Raw genomic sequence first — 22,256 nt, forward strand, 5'->3', positions numbered from 1 at the left:
TCTGTGAGCCAATCTCCCTTGATTTTCTTAAAGAGTTGACAGTGGCTATGAAGAGAGGGCTCAGTTCATATTGGGCCCATGGTGCTGTAAAGGGAGGAATACCCTTTCGCCTTACACCATTTCCCAGCCTCCCCACTCCCAAGCTGCTGTTTGTCCCGTGGAGGAAAACATATAAAACCTCTGAAACTGTATAACTGGATTGTCTTTTTTAAAAAAATTTTTTTTTATTGGATTAGAATATATAATCATTCAATACAAACATTCCCCCTTTGTAAATATCTACTTCTAACCCCCTCCCTTTCCTCCCCCCTTTTGTTTGACTTCCAACAGTTTTCCAACCCTTTATCTATCTTATTACTTACTTACTTATTACCTCATATAATCTATTAAACATACACTTAAACTCTCTTCTAAGCTTGTTATTTTTTTTAACACAGAATTACCTTTAACCCCTCCTTTACTAAATCCTATATTCTAAATAGCACATTGCTAGCATATATTAATAATCTTTATATTATTAGTATAACATTTTATCCATTTTCTATTCCCTTACTTAATCTCTTTACTCTCCCCCATATAAGTTAATCAATTTAACTTATATTCTATATATTTCTTTAAACATTTCTTATTCTCAATCAATTTTAATTATATGAAATATCTGTTATACTAAAAACTTAACTAGATTAAAAATACCTAGCTAGCATGCTCATAATATTCATAATATATATTCATGATAATACATCTGTTATTTAATACTGTGAATAATAAAACAGAATTTTCATCTTAACCCTAATAATAGCTTAGAATTTAATAGTTAAATCCCCCTTTCCCGGTAAAGCCGCTTCTCTCTTCTTTTATAGAGTTTCAGTAATTCTCAGACTGCCACAGTTTCCCTTCCACATCCCATTTTTTCTCCAAGTATTGCTTCAGTTTCCCCCAATCCATATTAAACTGTCCTGGATCAAGGTCTCTAAGCTTCCTTGTCGTTTTGTCCATCTCAGCCATGTACAGCAATTTGTAAATCCAATCTTCAATAGTTGGTACTTCTTGCAATTTCCACTTCTGCGCGTATAAAAGTCTAGCCGCTGTTGTCATATAAAATAACAATGTTCTGTGTTGTGCTGGGATATCTTCCATTCCCAAGTTCAGTAGCAGCAATTCTGGGTTTCTATTAACTTGAAACTGTCAAATCTCATTAATCACTTCTATTATTCCTCCCCAGTATTGCTTAGCTACCTCGCAAGTCCACCACATATGATACAAAGATCCTTCATGCTTTTTACATTTCCAGCATTTATTTGACATACTAGTATTTCCTATCGCAATTTTCTTTGGTGTCAGGTACCAACGATATATCATTTTATAAACGTTCTCTTTAATATTTGTACATGTCGTGATCTTCAAAGTCGTTTTCCACAGGTATTCCCACGCCTCCATTGTTATCTCTTTATGAAAATTTATCGCCCACTTCATTTGAACTGTCTCATCTTCTGTATACCATTTTAAAAGTACTTTATAGATCTTTGAAATTTCTTTTTACCCTCTTGAAAAATTACCTCTTCTAATTCTGAATTCTCCATTCTTAGTCCTCCTTTCGTACAATCCGAATTATAAAGATCTCTTATCTGTCTATATTGAAACCATCCATAACTTGAGGACAACTCCTCTTCCGTCTTTATTCTCAATTTAGAGGATTCCAATAATGTTATCTCCTTGTATGTTAAACACTGTTGTTCATTTTCGACAGTTCTTGGATCTATTACCTCGAACGGAACCACCCACAGGGGAATTCCGTCCTTCAGGTAATTTTTGTACTTCTTCCAGACAGTAAAAAGGCTTCTCCGAATATAATGGTGTAAGAACATAGAGTCAGCTTTTACTTTATCATACCACAGGTATGCATGCCATCCGAATATTTTTTTATATCCCTCCAGAGCCAATAGCTTGCAATCCTTCAACGTCATCCACTCTTTTATCCAAGTCAGGCAGATTGCTTCATAATATAGTCTTAAATTGGGCAGCTGCATTCCACCTCTCTCTTTAGCATCCTGTAATACTTTCATTTTCACTCGAGGCTTCTTGCCTGCCCACACAAAGTCCGATATTTTCCTTTGCCATTTTTCAAATTGTTTAGAGTCACGAATAATTGGAATTGTTTGTAACAGGAACATCACTCTCGGCAGTACATTCATCTTTACTGCTGCAATTCTTCCCAACCATGACAGATTCAGCCTATTCCATTTAATCAAATCTTGCTCTATTTGAGTCCACAATTTCTCATAGTTATTCTTGAATAGGTCTATATTCTTCGCAGTCAGTTCGACTCCCAAATATTTTACCTTATTCGTTACTTCACAATCTGTTATTTCCTCTAGTTCCTGCTGTTTCTGTTTAGTCATATTCTTACATAATATCTTTAACTTCTTTTTATTTACATAAAATCCAGCCAAGTCTCCGAATTCCCTAATTTTCTCCATTACTTTTGGCATATTCTCGATAGGATCGTCCACAATTAACATTATATCATCCGCAAATGCTCTGATCTTGTAGGAAAACTCTCTTATTTTTATTCCTCGGATTGCATCATCCTCTCGAATTTGAATCATCAATATTTCCAAAACTAGAATAAACAACAATGGACCAAACACAATAAAGGAAGCAAGCCAAAAAGTATATTGCCCTATACACAGTATTACAATAATTTACAACAAGGAATACACCAAAGGAGAGCAGTTTAGTATATCAATATTAGGAGCAAGAAAGGTCCATCAAAGTTCTTCAAGTATTCAACAGGTAAGTAGTTTTAATGATCACGTCGCTGTCAGTTCATGTTATTTCATCCCGAAATCCGTAGAAGCCGTTGGAAACAACGAAGAACGCTGAGTGGCAACGAGCTTACCGGTCCAATCCTATTTGGCTCGTTTCAGGACAAATCCTTCATCAGGCCACCAACCTCCAGTTTCAGGGGGAGTGCAATCCTCTCAAGAACAGGCTGACTCATATGGCTGCAGTCAGGAAGGGGTCAATGGGTGCTCTATTCCACCCAGACTGGGCTCCTTCGAAGGAGCCCAGTCTGGGTGGAATAGAGCACCCATTGACCCCTTCCTGACTGCAGCCATATGAGTCAGCCTGTTCTTGAGAGGATTGCACTCCCCCTGAAACTGGAGGTTGGTGGCCTGATGAAGGATTTGTCCTGAAACGAGCCAAATAGGATTGGACCGGTAAGCTCGTTGCCACTCAGCGTTCTTCGTTGTTTCCAACGGCTTCTACGGATTTCGGGATGAAATAACATGAACTGACAGCGACGTGATCATTAAAACTACTTACCTGTTGAATACTTGAAGAACTTTGATGGACCTTTCTTGCTCCTAATATTGATATACTAAACTGCTCTCCTTTGGTGTATTCCTTGTTGTAAATTATTGTAATACTGTGTATAGGGCAATATACTTTTTGGCTTGCTTCCTTTATTGTGTTTGGTGCAGTTTTACTGAGGAAGCTTTTCCCTCTTGGTTCCTGTTAAACAACAATGGAGACAGCGGGCAACCCTGTCTAGTACCTTTACCTATTGTCAGTTTCTTAGTCACATCTTCATTCACCACAATTGCTGCACTCTGGTCCCTATAGATTTCTTTCACTGCACGAATGAACTTTTCTCCCATTTGCAGCTTCTCCATCGTGGCAAACATAAAGTCCCAGTTCAAATTATCGAATGCTTTCTCAGCGTCCACGAAGAAGAAACCAACTTCTCTATCACAACGTTTGTCATAGTATTCAATAGCATTTATAACTGTCCTTAAGTTGTCCTTAATTTGTCTATTTGGCAGGAATCCAGCTTGCTCCTTTGCAATAAATTCAGACATCCATCCCTTTATTCTCTCAGCCAAAATCTTCGCAAAGATTTTGTAGTCATTATGTATAACTGGATTGTCAATGGTAATAGACTTGAACAAGTTAAGCACTTTAAATACCTGGGGGTCTGTTTCCAATCTAATGCTATTTCCAATCTAATGCTATTTCCAATTAATGCAGCCAAAGTTAATGCTGCAGCAATATCTCGCTTTTATTTTTCTGATCGAGGTAACCAGTATGTGTGTCTGCTGCTCTTAAAGCCTTCAATGCTAAAATTGGAGCTCAGTTATTGTACAGGGCCCCACTCTGGATTGATGCTATTGACAATTCAATTGAACGTGTTCACTCTAACTTTCTGTGCAAGATCATGGGGGTTCCTGTGTGTGTTCCATATGCTGCCTTATGCTTATAGAGTGCGGTCAGAATCTGCTGACCACCAAGGCCAGCAGATTCACACTATCAAATATTGGTTGAGATTCCATTTTAATTCTGATCCCCCTAGTTATACGTATCATTTATTATCTGAATTTGCCAACTCTAGTTGGTCAGCCTGTATTGAAGCTAAAATAAGTTCCTTGAACTTATCTATAGAATCTTTATCCCTGCTATCTGAGTCTGAGGCTTTCTCAAAAATAAAATACAGTCCTTTGGGATTAGAGTTACAAACTCTGTATAGTTCTGCCAATAGAACTTGTTCTCCCCTAAACCTGGGGATTGTCCCTAATGTAAGTCTCCCAGCAGTATACCTTTACCAACTCCTGGCTCCCAATTTACGTAGAGCCTTTTCGCTGGCCATATTTAATGTTCTTCCTTCAGCCATTTTATCTGGTAGATTTCATGGGATTCTTTATAGCAGGTGTTGCCCTTGTTTGATGGACTGTGTTGAAACTGTTTCCCATGTTCTTCTCCAGTGCTCTTTTTACCTGGCACCACGCCGGGATTTTCTACATCCTATTTTAGCCCAACTTTCAGAGTTTTCTGATGATTTTAAGGTTCAGTTTCTACTTGACAACCCAGATGGGGAAATAACTGAAATAGTAGCAAAGTTTCTCTACAGCACCATGGCTATACGCCCTGACAAGTAATAATCTATACTGGTTTTACTGCACTGTTGCTCTGTTCCTTTCTGTAATTTTAATCTCACTTTGTATGGACTCATTTCTGTATTTAAAATTTTATATTTTATATATGCCCATAAAGGCTTGCTTGACTTGACTTGATAAAAACTCTTGTGTTTCCCTCTCTGGAGGAAATAGCAGCTCCTGGAAAACAGTATGTGAAGGGGTTAACGCTTCTCTCTCTCTCTCTCTCTCTCTCTCTCTCACACACACACACACACACACACACACACACACATACACACACACACCATGGCCCCAATACACATCCAATCACGGCTTCTACAAAAACCTGTGAGAGATCCAATTATGGTTCTCCTGCCATCTCATCTAGCTATGTAGAAACATTCCTCAGATGCTCCCACAGTTAAAGGTGCATATTTCCACACTAACTGGCAGATAAATAACTGGAGGAGAAACTTAGCAACCCTTCTCCCCCCACCTCACTTTAAACCCCCCCCCCAACTTATTTTATTTACAAAAACCTGTGTATGGGGCTTTATTATGTACTTCTGATTGTAATACAGATTTTGCTGTCAAACCAGAGGAGATACTGGAAGATATGTGACTGGATTTTCAGTGTATTTTTAACTGCTAAATTGTATCCCTAGGAGCCCCTAATTTAGATTGGAGCTATAACACAGGGCAAGGCTTTTTAAACACTCTCCCCTTGTCTGTTTTCCTGACCTATAACAGTGCTGTCATTTGCCCCACCAGTGAAAACATAGAGGTAACCTTCCCTGCAATCAGGAGGTCCTGCAGCTGTAATTTAGCAATCTTCCAGGGTCTTGTCTGGGTTAACGTTCAGGTAAGTTACTTCCTGTCCTATAGACAGACAGACAGACTCAGAAGTAAATCCTGCTGTGTCCAGTAGAGGTTACGGCCAGATAAGTCCATAGAATGATAGCCTAAGTCTGTAACATGTTTTTGTTTCTTCCTATATTTAATAGTATCATGCAAATTAAATTGTGCATGGTGAATAGTATTTCCAGACTTGCATTTTTTCACCTAGTCAATAATCAAAAATAGCAGGAGGAACTGTTGTAAAGAGCTCCATGATTTATCTGGTCTAATGATTCTCTTCTTGGCTGCTACCCTAGTTTTCTCCCCTTTGTTTATCAGGCTTTTGTTACTTTTAAAATAATTGTTCTGCTTCTTTGTAAACTGCCTTTGTGCAAATTCATTCATTAACCATTAACACCTTGCTAATATTTTACATTAATTTCTTTCTTCAAAGAGGTTGCTTTAATCTTGAACAACCCTGCCTCCTTCAAGAAGAGCCTCTTTCTTATTTTGATGCATTCTACACTGGGCACATGGGAGAAATGGCTCGAATCCAGGAGGTTTTAGGTTGGGTGTTGGGGAGAGATTTAAACACTTTGCCTCCACATTCTCAGAGGAGAAAGAGAGTGTACAAGGAAGAAAATGAGCATCATTCCTGGTATCAAAGCTTGCAAATCATAGGGCATTTATTTCTAAGACTTTCCACTGAGTAAGTGATTGGGCTGTAACTAGGGTTGCCAACCTCCAGGTGGGGCCTGAAGATCTTCTGGCATTACAGTTGATCTCCAGGTGACAGAGATCAGTTCTCCTGGAGGAAACGGCTACTTTGGAGGGTGGGCTCTGTGGCATTATCCCCCACTGAGGTCCCTCCCCACCCCAAACCTGCCCTCCCCAGGCTTTTGCCCCAAATCTGCAGGAATTTCCCAACCTGGATTTAGCAACCCAAGCTGTAACTTTGACCTTCCTGTTCCCCCTGCAGCCCTCTTAAGTATCACATTGACTCGACTCTGGGTTTCTCCTTCGCCCCCTCCTCTCCCACCCTCATGTTTGCTTTCTGATTCCCAGCCACCCATGGCTGTTTGCTGAGCACACACACACACACACACACACACCCTGCAATTGATGACCATGTGTGAAATGGCTCTTTCTAGAGTGCTACATGTAGCCCTCTTCAACGTTTGTTTGCTGTGGCTGCTTCCTGCAGCATATTGTTAGCCTTTAAGAGATCTAACCGAAGAGAGCACAGAGAGCCCAGCAATCCTCGCATCTTTGCTGGGAGCCTCTAACTTCTCAAGGTGCCTGGCAGTGCTGGATGGGGCTTTGAATGTCTTCCCCTTTCTCACCACAGCCTGTCACTCCCCCAGCCACATATTTACTGCCCATTTATCAAGGAGGCATCACTTCTGCCTGAGTTATCCCAGACATCTTTTTGAAAATCAGCCCCTTTTTAATGGCCTGGCCTGGCAGGAGTGTTCTGTCAGTGGGTAATTGTGCTGAACAGTAAGTCAAACAGATGTTCAACTCCTGACAGGCCCAGAGGGGAGGGCTGCTGGGGAGCTTTGCTTTGCAGGGAAAAGAAGGCAGCGTGGAGGGTGTACTGGGGTCTCTGTGTCTGCTTGAGACTGGCCTGAAATCTCTTCCCAAAAAACATTCCTGACCCCCTTGGGTGCAACGTACAGCCAAATCCTCCTTTCCACAACACACTCTTCTGGGAGAAACTGATGGTGAAACATACAAGCATTCCAGTCAGCCAGGGACGTGGAGGCACCACCATTCCCATCCAGTGAGCAAAGGCAGCACAGTTCTGAATGCTCAGAGGAGGCTCCTACGTGCGCTGGCACTTCAGCAATGTCAGGGGAGGAAATTCAGAGGCAAGGAAAGCACCAACATAGCAAATGCTAGCAAGTTGCTGTATTTCCTTTTCAGCACAATTGTGTGTGCCTTCCAATGGCCTCTCCATTTTTGTCTACCTTGCAATATGTCCTTTCCAGTGGGAGAGGAGGCACATCTGAAGCAGGAATTTGGGCAGGGAATGAGAGCCACTGGGTATAATATAATAGACAGGGGTGAGGAAAAGCATCTTCCGGACAGCCCTCCAAGCCCTTGGCGCCTGCCCTTGCAGCTCTGCTGGTGCCCCCATTCCTGGCCTGTAGGTTCTTCTCTCTGTCCATCATTCTTATTGTGCAGCTTCCTCAGCCTTTGGATCTGAAAGACACCCTTGGAACTTGCTCACCCAGCACTGTTCTTCTTTTGCAGGCTGAGTGTATGAACTTCATCAAGATTCTACACCTCTACAACCGCACCCACCTATACGCCTGTGGCACTGGGGCCTTTCACCCCATCTGTGGCTTTATAGAAGTTGGGCAGCGTGTGGAGGTGATTCTGGTGTGGGAGCCTGGAGCTGAGGGATAGATGGCTGGGACTGGGAGTGGTTTAGAAGTGTTCTGCCTGGCTGGTCTTTCAGTGACATGATTGTTCCTCTCTCCAGGACTCTGTTTTTAAACTGGATCTCAGGAACGTGGAGGATGGCAAAGGGAAGAGCCCCTATGACCCACGCCACATGGCTGCCTCAGTGCTTGTAGGTAAGAGACAAAACCTGGAAGGTAATAGTAGAGAGGTTTCATGGTATGTCCTTTTAATACAGTCTCTCTAGCTCGCATAGTCATATGCACACTTTTTGATGAGGATAAGAAGAAAAAAATGGCCATTAGCACAGTTCCTAGGTTCACACAGCTGATGCCTTCCTCATCCAAGAACTTCTAGACTCCCAGCATATGGGGACTGCCCTCCATCTGATATGGGAACAGCTTGCATCAGCCAGTGCTGTCCATTAAGGATGCAGCTGCCCTGCGGCCCACTCCCTCCTGGCTACAAGCACCCACTTAGCCAGACTCCAGTAAGGGCAGCTGCTCCCTCATTCCCTGCACAGGGTCAGCTTGAAGTTTTTCTACATTTGGGGGAGGAGGGCTTTTGAAGGACATACAGGGGCCAAAGAGAGCATCTTGGACATGCTGCTGTTCGGATCCCATGTAGTTAGGCTTGGCCTATGTAAGTCAAGAGGCCTTTTAATCTTTTATTCCTTTGCACTTCCCAGGTGAAGAGCTCTATTCTGGTGTGGCTACTGACCTGATGGGCCGTGATTTCACAATCTTCCGCAGTCTGGGTCCAAGGCCTTCTATCCGTACAGAGCAGCATGACTCTCGATGGCTCAACGGTCAGTGATGGAGAGAGAGGAGGAACCTCCTAGAGAGTAGAGAGGAGAACAGGTCAACATTGCAGAGAGGACTGCAGGGACAAGTTATATTTCCATGCACTTCATCTGTTGCCGTTTTACTTTCCTTGATGGCTTGCTGGACCTGAAAGAATGCTGTCTTCAAAGTGCCAAGGAAACTCACACTTTCATTGTGGCTTTTGTGGGTCTTACCAGGCCAGTCCTTCTCCAAAGTCATCTCACTCTGTGACTTGTGAATGTATGTTGCCATCTTGTGGTCAGAATCTGATTGACAGTTTCCTGAGCCATCACAGAGATGGCTAATGTGAGCAGTGATGTAAATGCCACAAAGGAAGATTTCAGATTGGTAGTAGTCAGCCTTGTTAGATCAGAGGGCTGGTGTCATGTTTGGGCTGGGGAGCCCAGGCAGAGGAGAAGTCGGGGGCTAACTAGCAAGCAAATTGTGTGGAGCCACTGATCTCCTTCTCCCACTTTAAACTTCCATTCCAAAAAAGCACGTTCATTTCCTTACCCTGCAATGACATTCTCCTATCTGTTTGACCCAAGAGCCTAAGTTCATTGATGTCTTCTGGATCCCGGAGAGTGAGAACCCTGATGATGACAAGATTTTCTTCTTCTTCCGGGAAACCGCTGTGGAAGGAGCCCAAGGGTTGGGCAAGCCCACTTTTGCTCGCATTGGCCAGATTTGCCGGGTGAGAACCCAGTGCCTCTCCAGAGCGGAGGGTGGGCAAGACACGAGGTGTGCAAGGTCGTCAGATTGGTACCAGTTAAGCAAGTTAGATCAGAGGGCCAGGTGTGCTTGGGCTGAGCAGGGCCCATGGCAGGTTAAATGCTTGAGCTGATGGAACATGCAGCAGCTGTTCTGCCATCAAAGCCCAGAGGGTCTGTGTCTCATCCATGGTGATGAAATATTAGAATTAACCCCATTATTAAGTCGTTGTGTATTATAGCCCATTGAGACCTTTGCTGAACGAACAGACAGTCTTCTATGTATATTCCACTCCATGACAGCAATGGATAACCAGCTAGATTGGGACCCTCATTGGACAGAGACGGAGTGGGGATAAGCAAACATACCAGGAAAAGGAAATTCTGTCCAACTCTTTGATAAGCCTCCTCCTTTCTTTGCAGAATGACATGGGTGGGCAAAGAAGCCTAGTGAATAAGTGGACAACATTTCTGAAGGCCCGGCTAGTGTGTGCAGTAACAGGCAGTGATGGGAGCCACACCCACTTTGACCAGCTCCGTGAGTGACTGTGACTAATGAGGGTTGGGTTTGCCCTAAATGAAGCAAATACTGTACTGTTGTTGCACAATAGAATGAGGGAAAGTGAGAAGGCCTAGCATGTCTGTCCTCAGGGGTTTCACATTTCACATTCCCAAGATCTTCTTTCAGTTCCCTTTTTGTCCTGCTGCAGCCTGAACGCCACATTCACTTCTCTTATGCATCAGATATTAGACTAGAGAGAGTATCAAAAAAGAAAAAGCCTGAATATTTGCTACATGTTTTTAAAAGCAATCACATATCATTAGAGCGGTAAATTGTGATTTTTGTAATTGCTTTGGGATTATACAGACATACAAACGATGCTGCCTTATACTGAATCAGACCACTGATCCATCGGAGTCGGTATTGTCTATGCAGATTGACAGCAGTTCTGCAGGCAGAGGTCTTTCACATCACCTACTGCCTGGTCCTTTTAACTGGAGATTCCAGGGATTGAACCTGGGACCTTCTGCATGCAAAGCAGAAGCACTTCCACTGAGCCACTCCCCCTCCCAAAGGGGTATTAGAATCTCATAACTGATGTAGGGGCCATTGAGATTGAACGGAGGTTTGATTTATCCATTCCCTGGAGAGTTTTGTGGTTCATGGCTGGAATGGGGAGACAGCATTTTCGCACAAGACCACTCTCGCATCTAAATTGGAAAGAGATGATCATGCTTGGGGTTGAGGATTGCAGGTTGATGTTACCCACCTTCCTTCTCCTTGCTCTCCCCAGGTGATGTTTTCATGTTGCCAACCAGGGACAAACGTAATCCACTGATCTATGCTGTTTTCACAACTTCCAGGTAGATACAGTTTCCAATGAATGACTTACTTCACTTTCAGCTCACATTTCCTTTCTGACCAAGCTAACAGAGGTTAGGGCTGATCTTCTGTTAAACTGTGCATGGGGTGGGATGGGACATGCACTTCCCCCCCCCCTCTTACATACCTCCAACTTCTTTCTTTAGCCCTTTCCCCTAATCCTTGTATCCTTGTTCTGCTCCCACAGCAGTGTTTTCAGAGGCTCGGCCATCTGTGTTTATCACATGAATGATATCCGCAGAGCTTTCCTGGGGCCTTTTGCCCACAAGGAGGGGCCCAACTATCAATGGGTGTCATACCAAGGCCGGGTCCCTTATCCTCGCCCAGGAATGGTAGGTGCTTTGGACTTGGGTTATTTAAATGAAGCCCGGTGCTTGTCTCTGTGGCCTATAGTGATATGTGCAACCATATCACTAGGGCAGCGGAGAAGAACAGGCTGCACTGGGGAGATGGGAAAAGAGATAACAGGACTGGGGAAGGAAAGGATTTCTTAATCTGTATTGCAGGATTATGCCAATATTATGACACTTCAGGACTGAAATAAGCAAAGGTATTTTTGGTCAAAATAGAGAGGTATAAATAGAGCTGCATAGAAGGAGGGGAGAATTAATGCTTAAATGGTGAAACAGATGAAGAACACTGTGAGATGCGTGGAGGGGTAGGTTGATTTCCAGGACTTATGGCTGCTGATTGTTTTTACATGCCTCAGCATTTCTTCCACTTATGTTTTCTTCCTTCTGCTTCTCACAGTGTCCCAGCAAAACCTTTGGCACGTTTAGTTCAACTAAGGATTTCCCTGATGATGTGATTCAGTTTGCCCGCAACCACCCACTCATGTACAACCCAGTGTTGCCACATGGCCAGCGCCCCATTTTCCTGCAAACCAATGTAGACTATACCTTCACCCAGATTGCAGTGGACCGAGTAGCTGCAGCTGATGGCCATTATGATGTCCTCTTCATTGGCACAGGTGTGTTTGCCCTCCTCCCCTTCTGGTGGAAAAACAGGCAGATATACATGGCCAGGTTCACACCTACATCCGAAAGTGGCATAACAGGAGGGTCCTACTTAAGTGTCAAACAAATGCAGATGCTTCTTTGAGGCCCTTACTAACAGCTCTGGGTAGCTCATCTGTAGCATCCCTGAGACAAGCATATAGGCTGCTAATTTGACAAAATTTGAGCAAAGCCTGAATCTGACAGCTGCTGGGAAATTAATCTCCATATTGAACGGAAGGCACACTGTGAGCTACAGCAGGCTCGTCAGGCTTCCTTCACTGGCCTCTTGCCTCCTTTGCCTCTTCAGGATTTCTCTGCAGCTTCTAGTGGCTACCTGTACTTAACCTGGTTGTGTTGTTTCCTTATGATGGTGTGCATGTGCAGCCTCATATGAGAGCACATCAGACAGAATTGAGTGCAGGTGGTCACTGGAAGCAACAGAGAACTGTAGAGGTTGTGAAAAGCTTTGTGGGCCAATGAAGGATGCTCGGCATGCCAACTGAGAGATGGCCATCAGTTTCCTTGAGAAACACTGTCTTCATTGCCGAGGACAGATGACATCCTGTCAAAATATTGTTTTGATATAAGATAATGGGATAAATCTTTATATAGGGTCTTGGAACTGAAACAGGGATTGGAGGGCTTGCAGGCAAATCCTTGTATGTGAACTGGGGAACTGGGCTATGGAATCTTGGTTGGGCTCTGTGGTTGTAAGAAGAGCCAGTGGGTGGATAATAGTTCCAGGGTTACCTTCAGAACATGGAAAGCCTCAGCCTGCAACACCTTTTTGTGTTGAATGTTTCCACTTTTCCCCTTCCTTGCAGACATTGGTACAGTCCTGAAGGTGGTCTCTGTGCCCAAGGAGACCTGGGAAAATATGGAAGAGCTGCTGCTGGAAGAGTTACAGGTGTTTAAGGTGAGTCAGAAAAGTTGGTTTGGCCTAAGCCAAATACAGCTACATTGGAGAAGGATGCTACCGAGGCTCCATGTGGTACTTAGCAACTGTGGTAAACGTAGAAACATAGAGCTGGAAGTGTTCCCAAGGATCATCTAGTCCAACCCCCTACAAAATGCAGGAAATTCACAGCTACCTCACTACCTCACTTCCCCAGTGACCACTGCCCTATGCCTAGGAGAAGGCAAAAAACCTCCAGGATCCCTGGCCAGTCTGGTCTGGAGGAAAATGCCTTCCTGACCCCAAAGTGGCAATTGGCATTAACCCAGGTATATAAGAAAGGGCCAGGAGAGCTTAGCACCAATGAATCCCTTCATGCCCTCCCTCTCCCACTCTGCGTACATTTGTATTCTGTCTTAAAATCATCATTTCTGTCAGCCTCTCCTTAAATACTTCCAAGGAAGGAGAGCCTACCACACCTCAAGGAAGCCTGTTCCACTGAGGAACCACTCTAAATCAGGAAGTTCTTCCTAATGTTTAGCTGAAAACTCTTCTGCTTTAATTTTAACCTGTTGTTTTTGGTTCGACCCTCTGGGGCAACAGAAAATAAAAAACAACTCCACTCGCTTCTCTATGTGACTGCCCTTCAAGTACTATCATATCACCTCTCAGTCACCTCCTCTCCAGGCTAAACATATCCAACTCTTTCAACCTTTCCTCATAGGACTTGGTCTCCAGACCCCTCGCCATTTTGTTCCCTTCCTTTGGACATGTTCCAGCTTGTCAACGTCCTGCTTAAATGATGGTGCCCAAAACTGAACACAGTTCTTCAAGTGAGGTCTAACCAGAGCAAAGTGACAGCATCACTTCGCGTGATGTGGACACTGTACATCTGATGATACAACCTAAAATTGCATTTGCCTTTTTAGCTACAGCATCACACTGCTGACTCATGTTCAGTGTATTATCTACTAAGACCCCTAGATCCTTTTCACATGTAGGTCTTTATCTTTTCTATACAAAACTATGATGTTGGAAGGGGCTTTTGAATCTTCAACTAAGAAGTGGAAGCAATACCCTGGGAGTCCTGAGAAAGTACTTGAGACCTGGGAGCAACATCTGAGATAGTCAGTCATGACACAATTTCTTTGTTTGTTTTTGACAGGATTCCTCTGCAGTTACCAGTATGCAGATCTCCTCCAAGCGGGTATGTAGTACAACAGAATGGGACGAGGAGGTAAATTAAATGGGTGCAGTGAGGGGTTTTGCATACAGTTTGGGAGGGAGATCTATGACGTGAGATTATCTGAAGAAGGCCTGGTATCTTTCATTTTTAATCCATGCAGTTGTGATGATGCTAGGGCTGATCCAGCTCCTTCTGAACATCCTAACACATCCTCTTGCTACTATGTTAATTTGAGCATCAGAAATACCAATTTCTCCAAGAAATAATCCCCGAGTTAATCCAATAGAATTCAGTTCATTGGGAAGTTACTGTCAAACATTATTTTCAGTTTGCCCACATTCTCAGTTCTGTGTATCATATTACCCCTCCCAACATTTAAAAATAGTCCACCTCAGTGCTGGATCTCTTATTTATGTTTTGAGATTTACTGGTTTGTAGTAGTTTGCCTGTCATTTAATACATTCAGTACAAGGGTGTTTGAAAGCCTCAGTGAAGTTGTGAACATACCTGAACAAAGCAGCATATGTTTAGGAGAAGAAGATGGTGCTTCTCAGGAGAATGGCTTCTACTATAAAATACCCTGCAGAATGACTTGGAACAAATACAATTCTTCTGTTCCTTTTGTCAGTCAATGCCATGCAAAACTGGCCTACCCCATAGTATAGCTACCGGTTCCCATGCTGTTGAGAGGGCTCAGAATCTGCAAACCAACTCCTAATTTTTTTATTTAAAAATTGGGCATGTGAGGCTACAACTTGAGTGGAATCATAGCATGCATGCGTGCGTTTGTGTGTTAAATTCCACCTTCTGTGTTTTTCTGACCTGAAAAGGCCTCAGGGAATTGCTGTTTGTCCTGCTGAGGTAAACATACAAGTGCCTCTTCTTGGAACTTCCACTATTCTGTGAAGTTTGAGCTAGCATCCTTAAGATTATTACTGATTTTTTAAAAAACCCTAGTTATATAGTATACAAAGAAGTGTATTTTTAAAAAGACAATTCTTTACTACAAGCATGCAAGTCTTTAAGAGAGATAAATGTATGTTATTTATGTCATTTATAGTCTGTCTCTGTGGCTGAGAGCCTTGGTCCTAACCTGAACCAGGTAATCCTTAGGCAAGCCCGTGAGTAGATAGCACTTAATGGGTTGTGTGGCTTTGTCTCCTAACAGCAACAGCTCTACGTGGGCTCCAGGACTTCCATTTCCCAGCTGCCCTTGCACCGCTGTGGCATCTATGGCAAAGCCTGTGCAGAATGCTGCCTGGCTAGGGACCCCTACTGTGCCTGGGATGGCACGACCTGCACTCGCTACATGCATAACACCAAACGGTATGACCAACAGATTGTGATGCTCAGGAGTGCTCTCCTCTTGTTGGCAGGAGTGGATGGGTGGGAGTGGGGGCAGAAAGGGAAGTAGCCTGCTGTAGATTGGAGCTATTTGATGTTTTGCAGCAGCTTCTTAAGAGCAGATTTTTCCTAATCACTTCTTGACATTGTTTTATTTTAATTTAATTTATTTAAGACATTTATTAGCTGCCTTTCCACCTGAAGGAGCTTTAGGCGGCTTACAATTTAAAACAGAAACAAACATAAAATTACATTAAAAACACAGTTAAAAGCTACCCATGTTTACAAAAGTGGCCAAACAAAAGCCATACTAAATTTTAAAAAGTCTTCAGCTGCTTCCTGAAGATAGAGAATGAGAGGGCTATGTGCACTTCCCTGGAGAGCTTGTTCCATAATTGTGGGGCTCCCACTGAAAAGGCCCTGTCTTGTGTGCCCACCAACCAAGCTGCTTTGGTTGATGGAACAGTCTGGAAGGCCTCTCTCTGTGATCTTAATTCCCAGGCAGGAATGTATGGGAAAAGATGGTCTTTCAGATACCCTGGTCCTAACACATGGCTTTGAAGGATAGAACCAACACCTTCATTTGGGCTTGGGAGCGGATCAGTAGCTATTGTACTTCCTGTAATATCAGGATTTACATGTTCCCAGTAGCTGGCCCTGAGTAGCAGTCTAGCCGCAACATTCTGCAGTAGCAGCAGCTTCCAAACACTCTTCAAGGATAGCCCCAAGTGTAGTGCATTGCAGTAGTCCACTTGAGATGTATCTAGGACATAGAACACTGTGGCAAACCAAGAACTGGTGCAGGTGACGCATCAGCCGAAACTAGGCAAAAGCGCTCCAAGCCAGTGCAGCCACCTTCCTTTCTAAGGTGGTTCCTGTGTCAAGCAGTATTCCTAAACTGCAACCTTCCTTTTCAAGGAGAGTGTAACCCCATCCAAGATAGGAGAGATCTCACATTGATGGTCAGCCTTTCTACTAACCCAGAGAACCTCTTTCATGTCAGAATTAAGCTTCAGCTTATTTGCCCTCATCCAGCCCATTGCTGACTTCAAGAAGTAGTTCAGAACATCAACAGCACCCTCAGAGTTAGATGGAAATGAAAGACATCCAATGATAGTGCTATGAGGCACCCAAAAGAAAAACTAGAGGAACGCAGGCTCCCCAGTGCAGTTTTGGGAGATATGATAACTGTGATTGGAACACGCACTGTCCATTCTTATCTGCTGTTTATTGCTCACTGAATAGACATTGCTGGTACCCAGAAGCAGTCTTGCCCTGTCCCTGGCAGGCACATGCAGGAGTCACTGTACTGCTTGACTGCCAAGGCCTTGCAAATGGATGCCCATCCCAGCCTTAGAAATGATTCCCTGCTACCATGTAATTCTGGATCTATCTGATAAGAGCTGTACTGGATCTGCACAGTGCAATCTCAGCCTTGAGGAGGTGAAGTTTGGTGTAGCAGTTAAGATGGGCAGGACTCTAATCTGGAGAACCAGGTTTGATTCCCCACTCCTCCACTTGAAGCCAGCTGGGTGACCTTGGGCTAGTCACAGCTCTCTGGAGCTCTCTCAGCCCCACCCACCTCACAGGGTGTTTTGTTGTGGGGATAATAATGGCATGCTTTGTAAACCGCTCTAAGTGGGCATTAAGTTGTCCTGAAGGGTGGTATATAAATCGAATATTATTATTATTATTAAGTTTGGCTCATCCACACCCCCTATTATGATGCTGAAAATCTCTCTGCTTTCTCTCCCTTCCTCTCTCCCGGCAGGCGGTTCCGGCGTCAAGATGTGAGGAATGGGGACCCCAATACATTGTGTTCTGGAGGTGAGTGTGCTTAAGCCCCACACACGCTGTGTTATTTGTGCCCAAGTCAGTGTGTCCACAAGTCCATGACTGTGAACCACTTCAGTCCTAGGCTTTGAATAGTGTGTTTATTGCACTTGGTTGAAATAGTGTGAGATAGAGGAGACTGTGTTTTTCCCACACTCCTTCCATGGAGGATTCCTAAACAGGTTCACGTGGAGGCAAGTCCCATGTTATTTAATGGAGCTTACTCTCAGAAAAGTGTCCTTAGGATTGTGCTCACATGTGCGCGCGCACACAAATTCTTTCTGACACATGAAATATGTGAGACTTTATGCCAGAACCATCGTGTTGACAATATATGTGTGTTTCTATGTGTGCGTGTGCTTCATTGTTTTGCAGAGTGTACCCTGACCTGGGACCGAGAAAAGGAATAAATCTAGGTGCTTTTAATTGTTTTCTGTCCCCTTTCCACCAAGTGGTCTAAATGATAAGGCACTTTTGTTTCATATGCCTTCTTTTACAGAGAGAGAGTGGGGGATGCAGGGAGTTGGGGGAGAGAAGAAGAATTCTACTAGGCCACTGAAAACAGTCTAACCCCACTTAAGGGTGAAGCATTTTCTGCCCCTGTTGTAATGGAGAAATACTTTCATCCCCACAACCCCCATTTTGGGAGGTACAGCAGTGTTCAAGATATACAGAAATGCTGAGGAGGGACCTAATCTTGGATCCAAATGTTCTTCCACAAAGGAAGAGGAAGCTCCATTGTATCCCTTTGGGCAGACTTGTTCTGTACTGAGATGTCCATTCCCTTGTGTCCAGCTTTGCCTCTGGCTTGGGCATATGTGCATGTTTTTTCTTCCTGCTTCTCCTCCTTTGTATGTATTAAGTGTTAATCACATCCAAATGCCAGACTTTGTGTTACCCCTGTGCAGATCCACAGCGAAACAGTGTGCCTGAAAAGAAGGTTTATGGAGTGGAAGGCAGCAGTGTCTTCCTGGAGTGCCTCCCTAAGTCATTGCAGGCCAAGATTTTATGGACGTATCAGAAAACCAGCAGTGCCATGCAGAAGGAGGTATGAGCCTGGCTGCTGTCCGTATGTAGAGTAGGTGGAGAAAATGAGAAACAAGACTGATTGTACCACTTGATTCTTCCTGAATCTGCAATGCCTGTGCTTTGGGAGGAAGTTGCCTTTCCTATACGTCATGTCTCACAAATAACTTCCTGCTTCCATTCTAGCTAATGCTGTACATGCAATACATTGTACAAGATGCTCTCACATCTGTCTTTTTCTGCAATTCCTTCCTGAGCCTCTTTGTTCTCCCTGAATCCCTTTGTTGATGGATCTGTCTCCAAGAAGACACCCACAAGCGCTGTTGCTGGGGTCTTTCTCCAGGTACCCTCTCTCAACCTTCCAGCCCTTCTGATGTCCTTTCTCCTATTGTGTTCTCATATCCATTCCCCCGTGTTAACCTGCAGGTGGTGCTGGATGAACGAGTCATGCAGATGGAGCGGGGAATCCTGTTGCGCAGCGTGCAGCGCAGAGACGCTGGACTCTACCGCTGCCTTGCTACAGAACACAGCTTCACACAGAATTTGCTGCACCTTCGGCTTGAAGTGATCGATGCCCAGCAGGCTGATTCTCTTTCCCTCTCCCGGGAAGAGGAATCCATCCCACCCTTCCGTCACAAACTCTGGTACCAGGACTTCCTGCAGCTTGTGGATCACCCTAACCTCAGCACCATGGACCAGGTATGTGAGCAACTGTGGAACCGCCAGAGCCACCATCCTAAGAAGAAGCCACCACTCCTCCCTCCACTGAGTGTCAAGGTCCAGAATCAAAAGTGGAAGCCCCTTGGGGAAAAGCGAAAAGCCCGCAGCCGGAGAATGCACGAAGTGTCTCGTGCTGAGCGAGAACCCCGGAGCGCTGGCGTCTGGTGACCCATGGAGAATATGAACTGGACAACCTCTGTTCTGTCAGGAGGGGAGGGAATGTTGGAAAAGGGGAGAGTGCAGAGTTCGGAATCATGCTTAGATTCTGGGGTTGACTGAAGATGGTTCCCTTCCACACAGGCCCGATACTTCTGGCTGCTGCTTGTGTAGTTTGTAGGGGGAGTGTTGTTGCCATAATGATTTTAGCTTCCAGTTTTTAGAACTGGGTGCTCAGCAACCTGACAGAAGTGGGAAATTCTGCACCCCTTGGCCTTTGCCATAATGCACAACCAAAGATGGGGGGCGGGTACCAATCACCAAATGAACTGAAATGCAGGGGGGAAAGTTGGCTACAGTTCTTGCTTGCAAGGATATACACTGCTGGTCATCAAAGAGCAATCGTGAGGTTGGGGAACTCTCCAGCTCTGACACTTCCAATAATAACTTGGACATCTTCCTCTGAATAGAGCGGCTGCCTTATGCATCTTTCTGTAATAAGTACATTCCCTGCCTGGGACTCTCAAAAGGCAGGATATTAGCCCTCTTCTTCCCATAGCCAAACCTACCCCATCGGGTGTGCATAAGTATAGCAATGTGCTCTCCACCTCCAGAGACTTAGCAGAACCACTGATGTATTTATTAATAGACTATTTACTGATGAATGTAAACCTACCACCAGGTGATCTGACAGGATTTAGCCTCTGACTAGTGGGGGCAGGGCTGCTGCAGTCCTATGGACTATGGATACATTTCTGACATTTCCTGGACAAGTGTACATTAAGATGTTGTATGTGAGGATAGCTATGATGACTACACAGGAAATAGATGAGAGACTGTGCAGTATCTCCTGCTCCGTTTTATCTGTCTTTTGCATTAATTTTGTCAGCCTCTCAGGGGTCAGAACAGTATGGAGAAAATCCGTGCTATGAGCAGTGTGTGTGGGGGGATATCTTCCAGTTGTGGGAGGCCAATGGGTACTGGGGATGGATAAGGGTCACTGGTAAAGCTGAGGCTATGGCCTAGCCATAGCCTATTCATCTGTATAAAATTACATTGAAATGTGCAGGGGACCAGCTACCCCTACTTAGAACCAGTTATTGTATCCCATGGTTCTTGCTAAATAGAGGACCACTAACCAAATTGGGGTGGTAGGGAAAAATCTGTTCTTGGGCCCAAGCTAGTAGCCAAAGACCACCTCTGGCAGAGGTTGAAAAGCCAGTCACATGCTGGGGGGCTACATAGAAACAGTCACTGAATCTCAGCTCATTTTGAACCTTCCATTTTAGGAACTCCTGGTAAGGCAATTTTTGAGAAGTGCCTAGCGTGGCCATGTGGTGTGGCTAACCATTTCTTGGACATTTGGGGAACGCCTCAGCTCTCTGTGCTGCTTCATAAATTTGAAGGACAAAAGTTCTAGTAACAAAGGATGCTCCAAGTTTTGGCCTGGTAGCAGCAAAACATTCTTATACTGGACTGGGGTGTGGGGAACAAGGATCTGCCTGCATCCTATTCCATGATACGAAGCATAAGAACAGTTTTACAGGCCTTGAGGACGGGGTATGATACCCACTCCAGCTGAAGGCAGGCTTTCAGTGAGGAATGACATGAGACTGGAGCCCAGAGTGTTCATGAAACAAATGGTTATTCAATAAAAGGGTAATAACAACTAAACAAGTCCTTGTAGCCTGTCTGCCTCTGGGCTCCACGATCCACATGTGACATTCTTAGGGATTACCTGACTAAATCACCCCATCACTGAAGAAAGCCTGACATGATCAAAAATGTTGTTATCTTGATCTCCATCAGAAGTCTTAATCTTGGCACTTTATGGAATGTTAACAAATAGAATAGTTCTCTGCTTTTATCATCCATCTTTTAGGCCTCCAGGTTTAAAGTTTTACCTGTACATTAACTACTTCGAACAACTCTCAGTTGCTCTATACATAGACTCTGCTTCATTATCAGTTTTTCAGTTATGAACCAAGTTGATTATCTGAAACAGGACAAATATGAACATATATTTCATGTCTTTTTAAAAGATTCTTTTGCAATAACTGTAAACTACCCTGAGAGCTCTATGAAGTTATGTGACAATGTATAAGCTACCAAATTAAATAAATCACGTGATTTCAGAATCTGTAGTCTACCCATGGCTACCAGCCTGGATAGTTAACAGAAATCCTCATGCTAACCTCTTGTTCCCAAATGCTGGGCAACAAAGAACGGGGGATTTTTCTCAGTAGACAATATCTGCTCACATGGTAAAACTGTTCTTGGACTGTTTACTTTCGATTGATGTGGGATTGCATGAGTGTATGTTGTCCTGTGTAAAAATTCCCTAAACTCTATAACTAGGTTTGCCAAATTTTATAATTTTTAGCCATTTCAAAATGGTGTATAAAGTTTTACAAATACTGCTATAATAAAATACCAATTATTATAAAATACTGTTCAAAAATAACCAGCCATGTATCTATGACATAACAGTAGCATTTAAATCAGTAGAAATTAAAAGACCAGTAGTAGAAAAAGACCAATACACAGGATCTAAAACATATTTTAAAAGTTCACGCTGAACAAAAATATATTTAAACTCTTTTGAAAAGATAGAAAGGTGACTCTCAAGTGAGCACTTCACATCTGTTGTACATGGAGATCAATGTGGCCTTCCTGAACAATGGGACCTGAAGCAGGGCTGATATCAAGGATTTAATATGGTAGTAGACAGTCTCTAAGATTCCCTGGGCCCTTAACAGCTTAGGGCTTTAAAGGCTAAAACTACTTACTTGGAAACCTGGCCTAAAAAGAGGTGAAGCCTGCATAACTGTCCTAGTATCAAGGAAATATCCATTTGCCTTTGCCAAAGTCTGGCTGCAACACTGTGCATCAGCTGAAGTTCTCAAACTCTGCTCAAGGATATCTTCACAATAAGGTTGCCAATTCCAGGTTGGGAAATTCCTGGAGATTTGAGATTAGAGCCTAGCGGTGGCAGGATTTGAGGAAAGGAGGAAACTCAGT

The 22,256-nt window shown here is 43.8% G+C and overlaps 1 protein-coding gene across 2 annotated transcripts in view; it reads left to right on the top strand.

The window, feature by feature from the left end:
- Window positions 1-21,638, top strand: part of SEMA3B (semaphorin 3B) — a 67,162-nt gene extending 45,524 nt beyond the window's left edge. Inside the window, exons 5-19 of one of the 2 annotated variants that reach the window (XM_054976109.1) lie at window positions 8,010-8,129; window positions 8,242-8,335; window positions 8,848-8,967; window positions 9,532-9,677; window positions 10,117-10,231; window positions 10,989-11,058; window positions 11,265-11,409; window positions 11,828-12,047; window positions 12,900-12,991; window positions 14,136-14,177; window positions 15,325-15,482; window positions 17,272-17,327; window positions 18,242-18,381; window positions 18,786-19,058; window positions 20,525-21,638. In XM_054976109.1, the coding sequence (XP_054832084.1) occupies window positions 8,010-8,129; window positions 8,242-8,335; window positions 8,848-8,967; window positions 9,532-9,677; window positions 10,117-10,231; window positions 10,989-11,058; window positions 11,265-11,409; window positions 11,828-12,047; window positions 12,900-12,991; window positions 14,136-14,177; window positions 15,325-15,482; window positions 17,272-17,327; window positions 18,242-18,381; window positions 18,786-19,058; window positions 20,525-20,560 (1,827 nt within the window). In that variant the 3' untranslated portion in view covers window positions 20,561-21,638. Of the gene's footprint in view, window positions 1-8,009; window positions 8,130-8,241; window positions 8,336-8,847; window positions 8,968-9,531; window positions 9,678-10,116; window positions 10,232-10,988; window positions 11,059-11,264; window positions 11,410-11,827; window positions 12,048-12,899; window positions 12,992-14,135; window positions 14,178-15,324; window positions 15,483-17,271; window positions 17,328-18,241; window positions 18,382-18,785 lie in introns of both variants that reach the window. The other variant, XM_054976108.1, reaches the window with a different exon arrangement.
- The last annotated feature ends 618 nt before the right edge of the window (window positions 21,639-22,256 follow it).

This window comes from Eublepharis macularius, chromosome 4 (genome assembly GCF_028583425.1).
Source record: "Eublepharis macularius isolate TG4126 chromosome 4, MPM_Emac_v1.0, whole genome shotgun sequence".
Taxonomy (NCBI): Eukaryota; Metazoa; Chordata; class Lepidosauria; order Squamata; family Eublepharidae; genus Eublepharis; species Eublepharis macularius.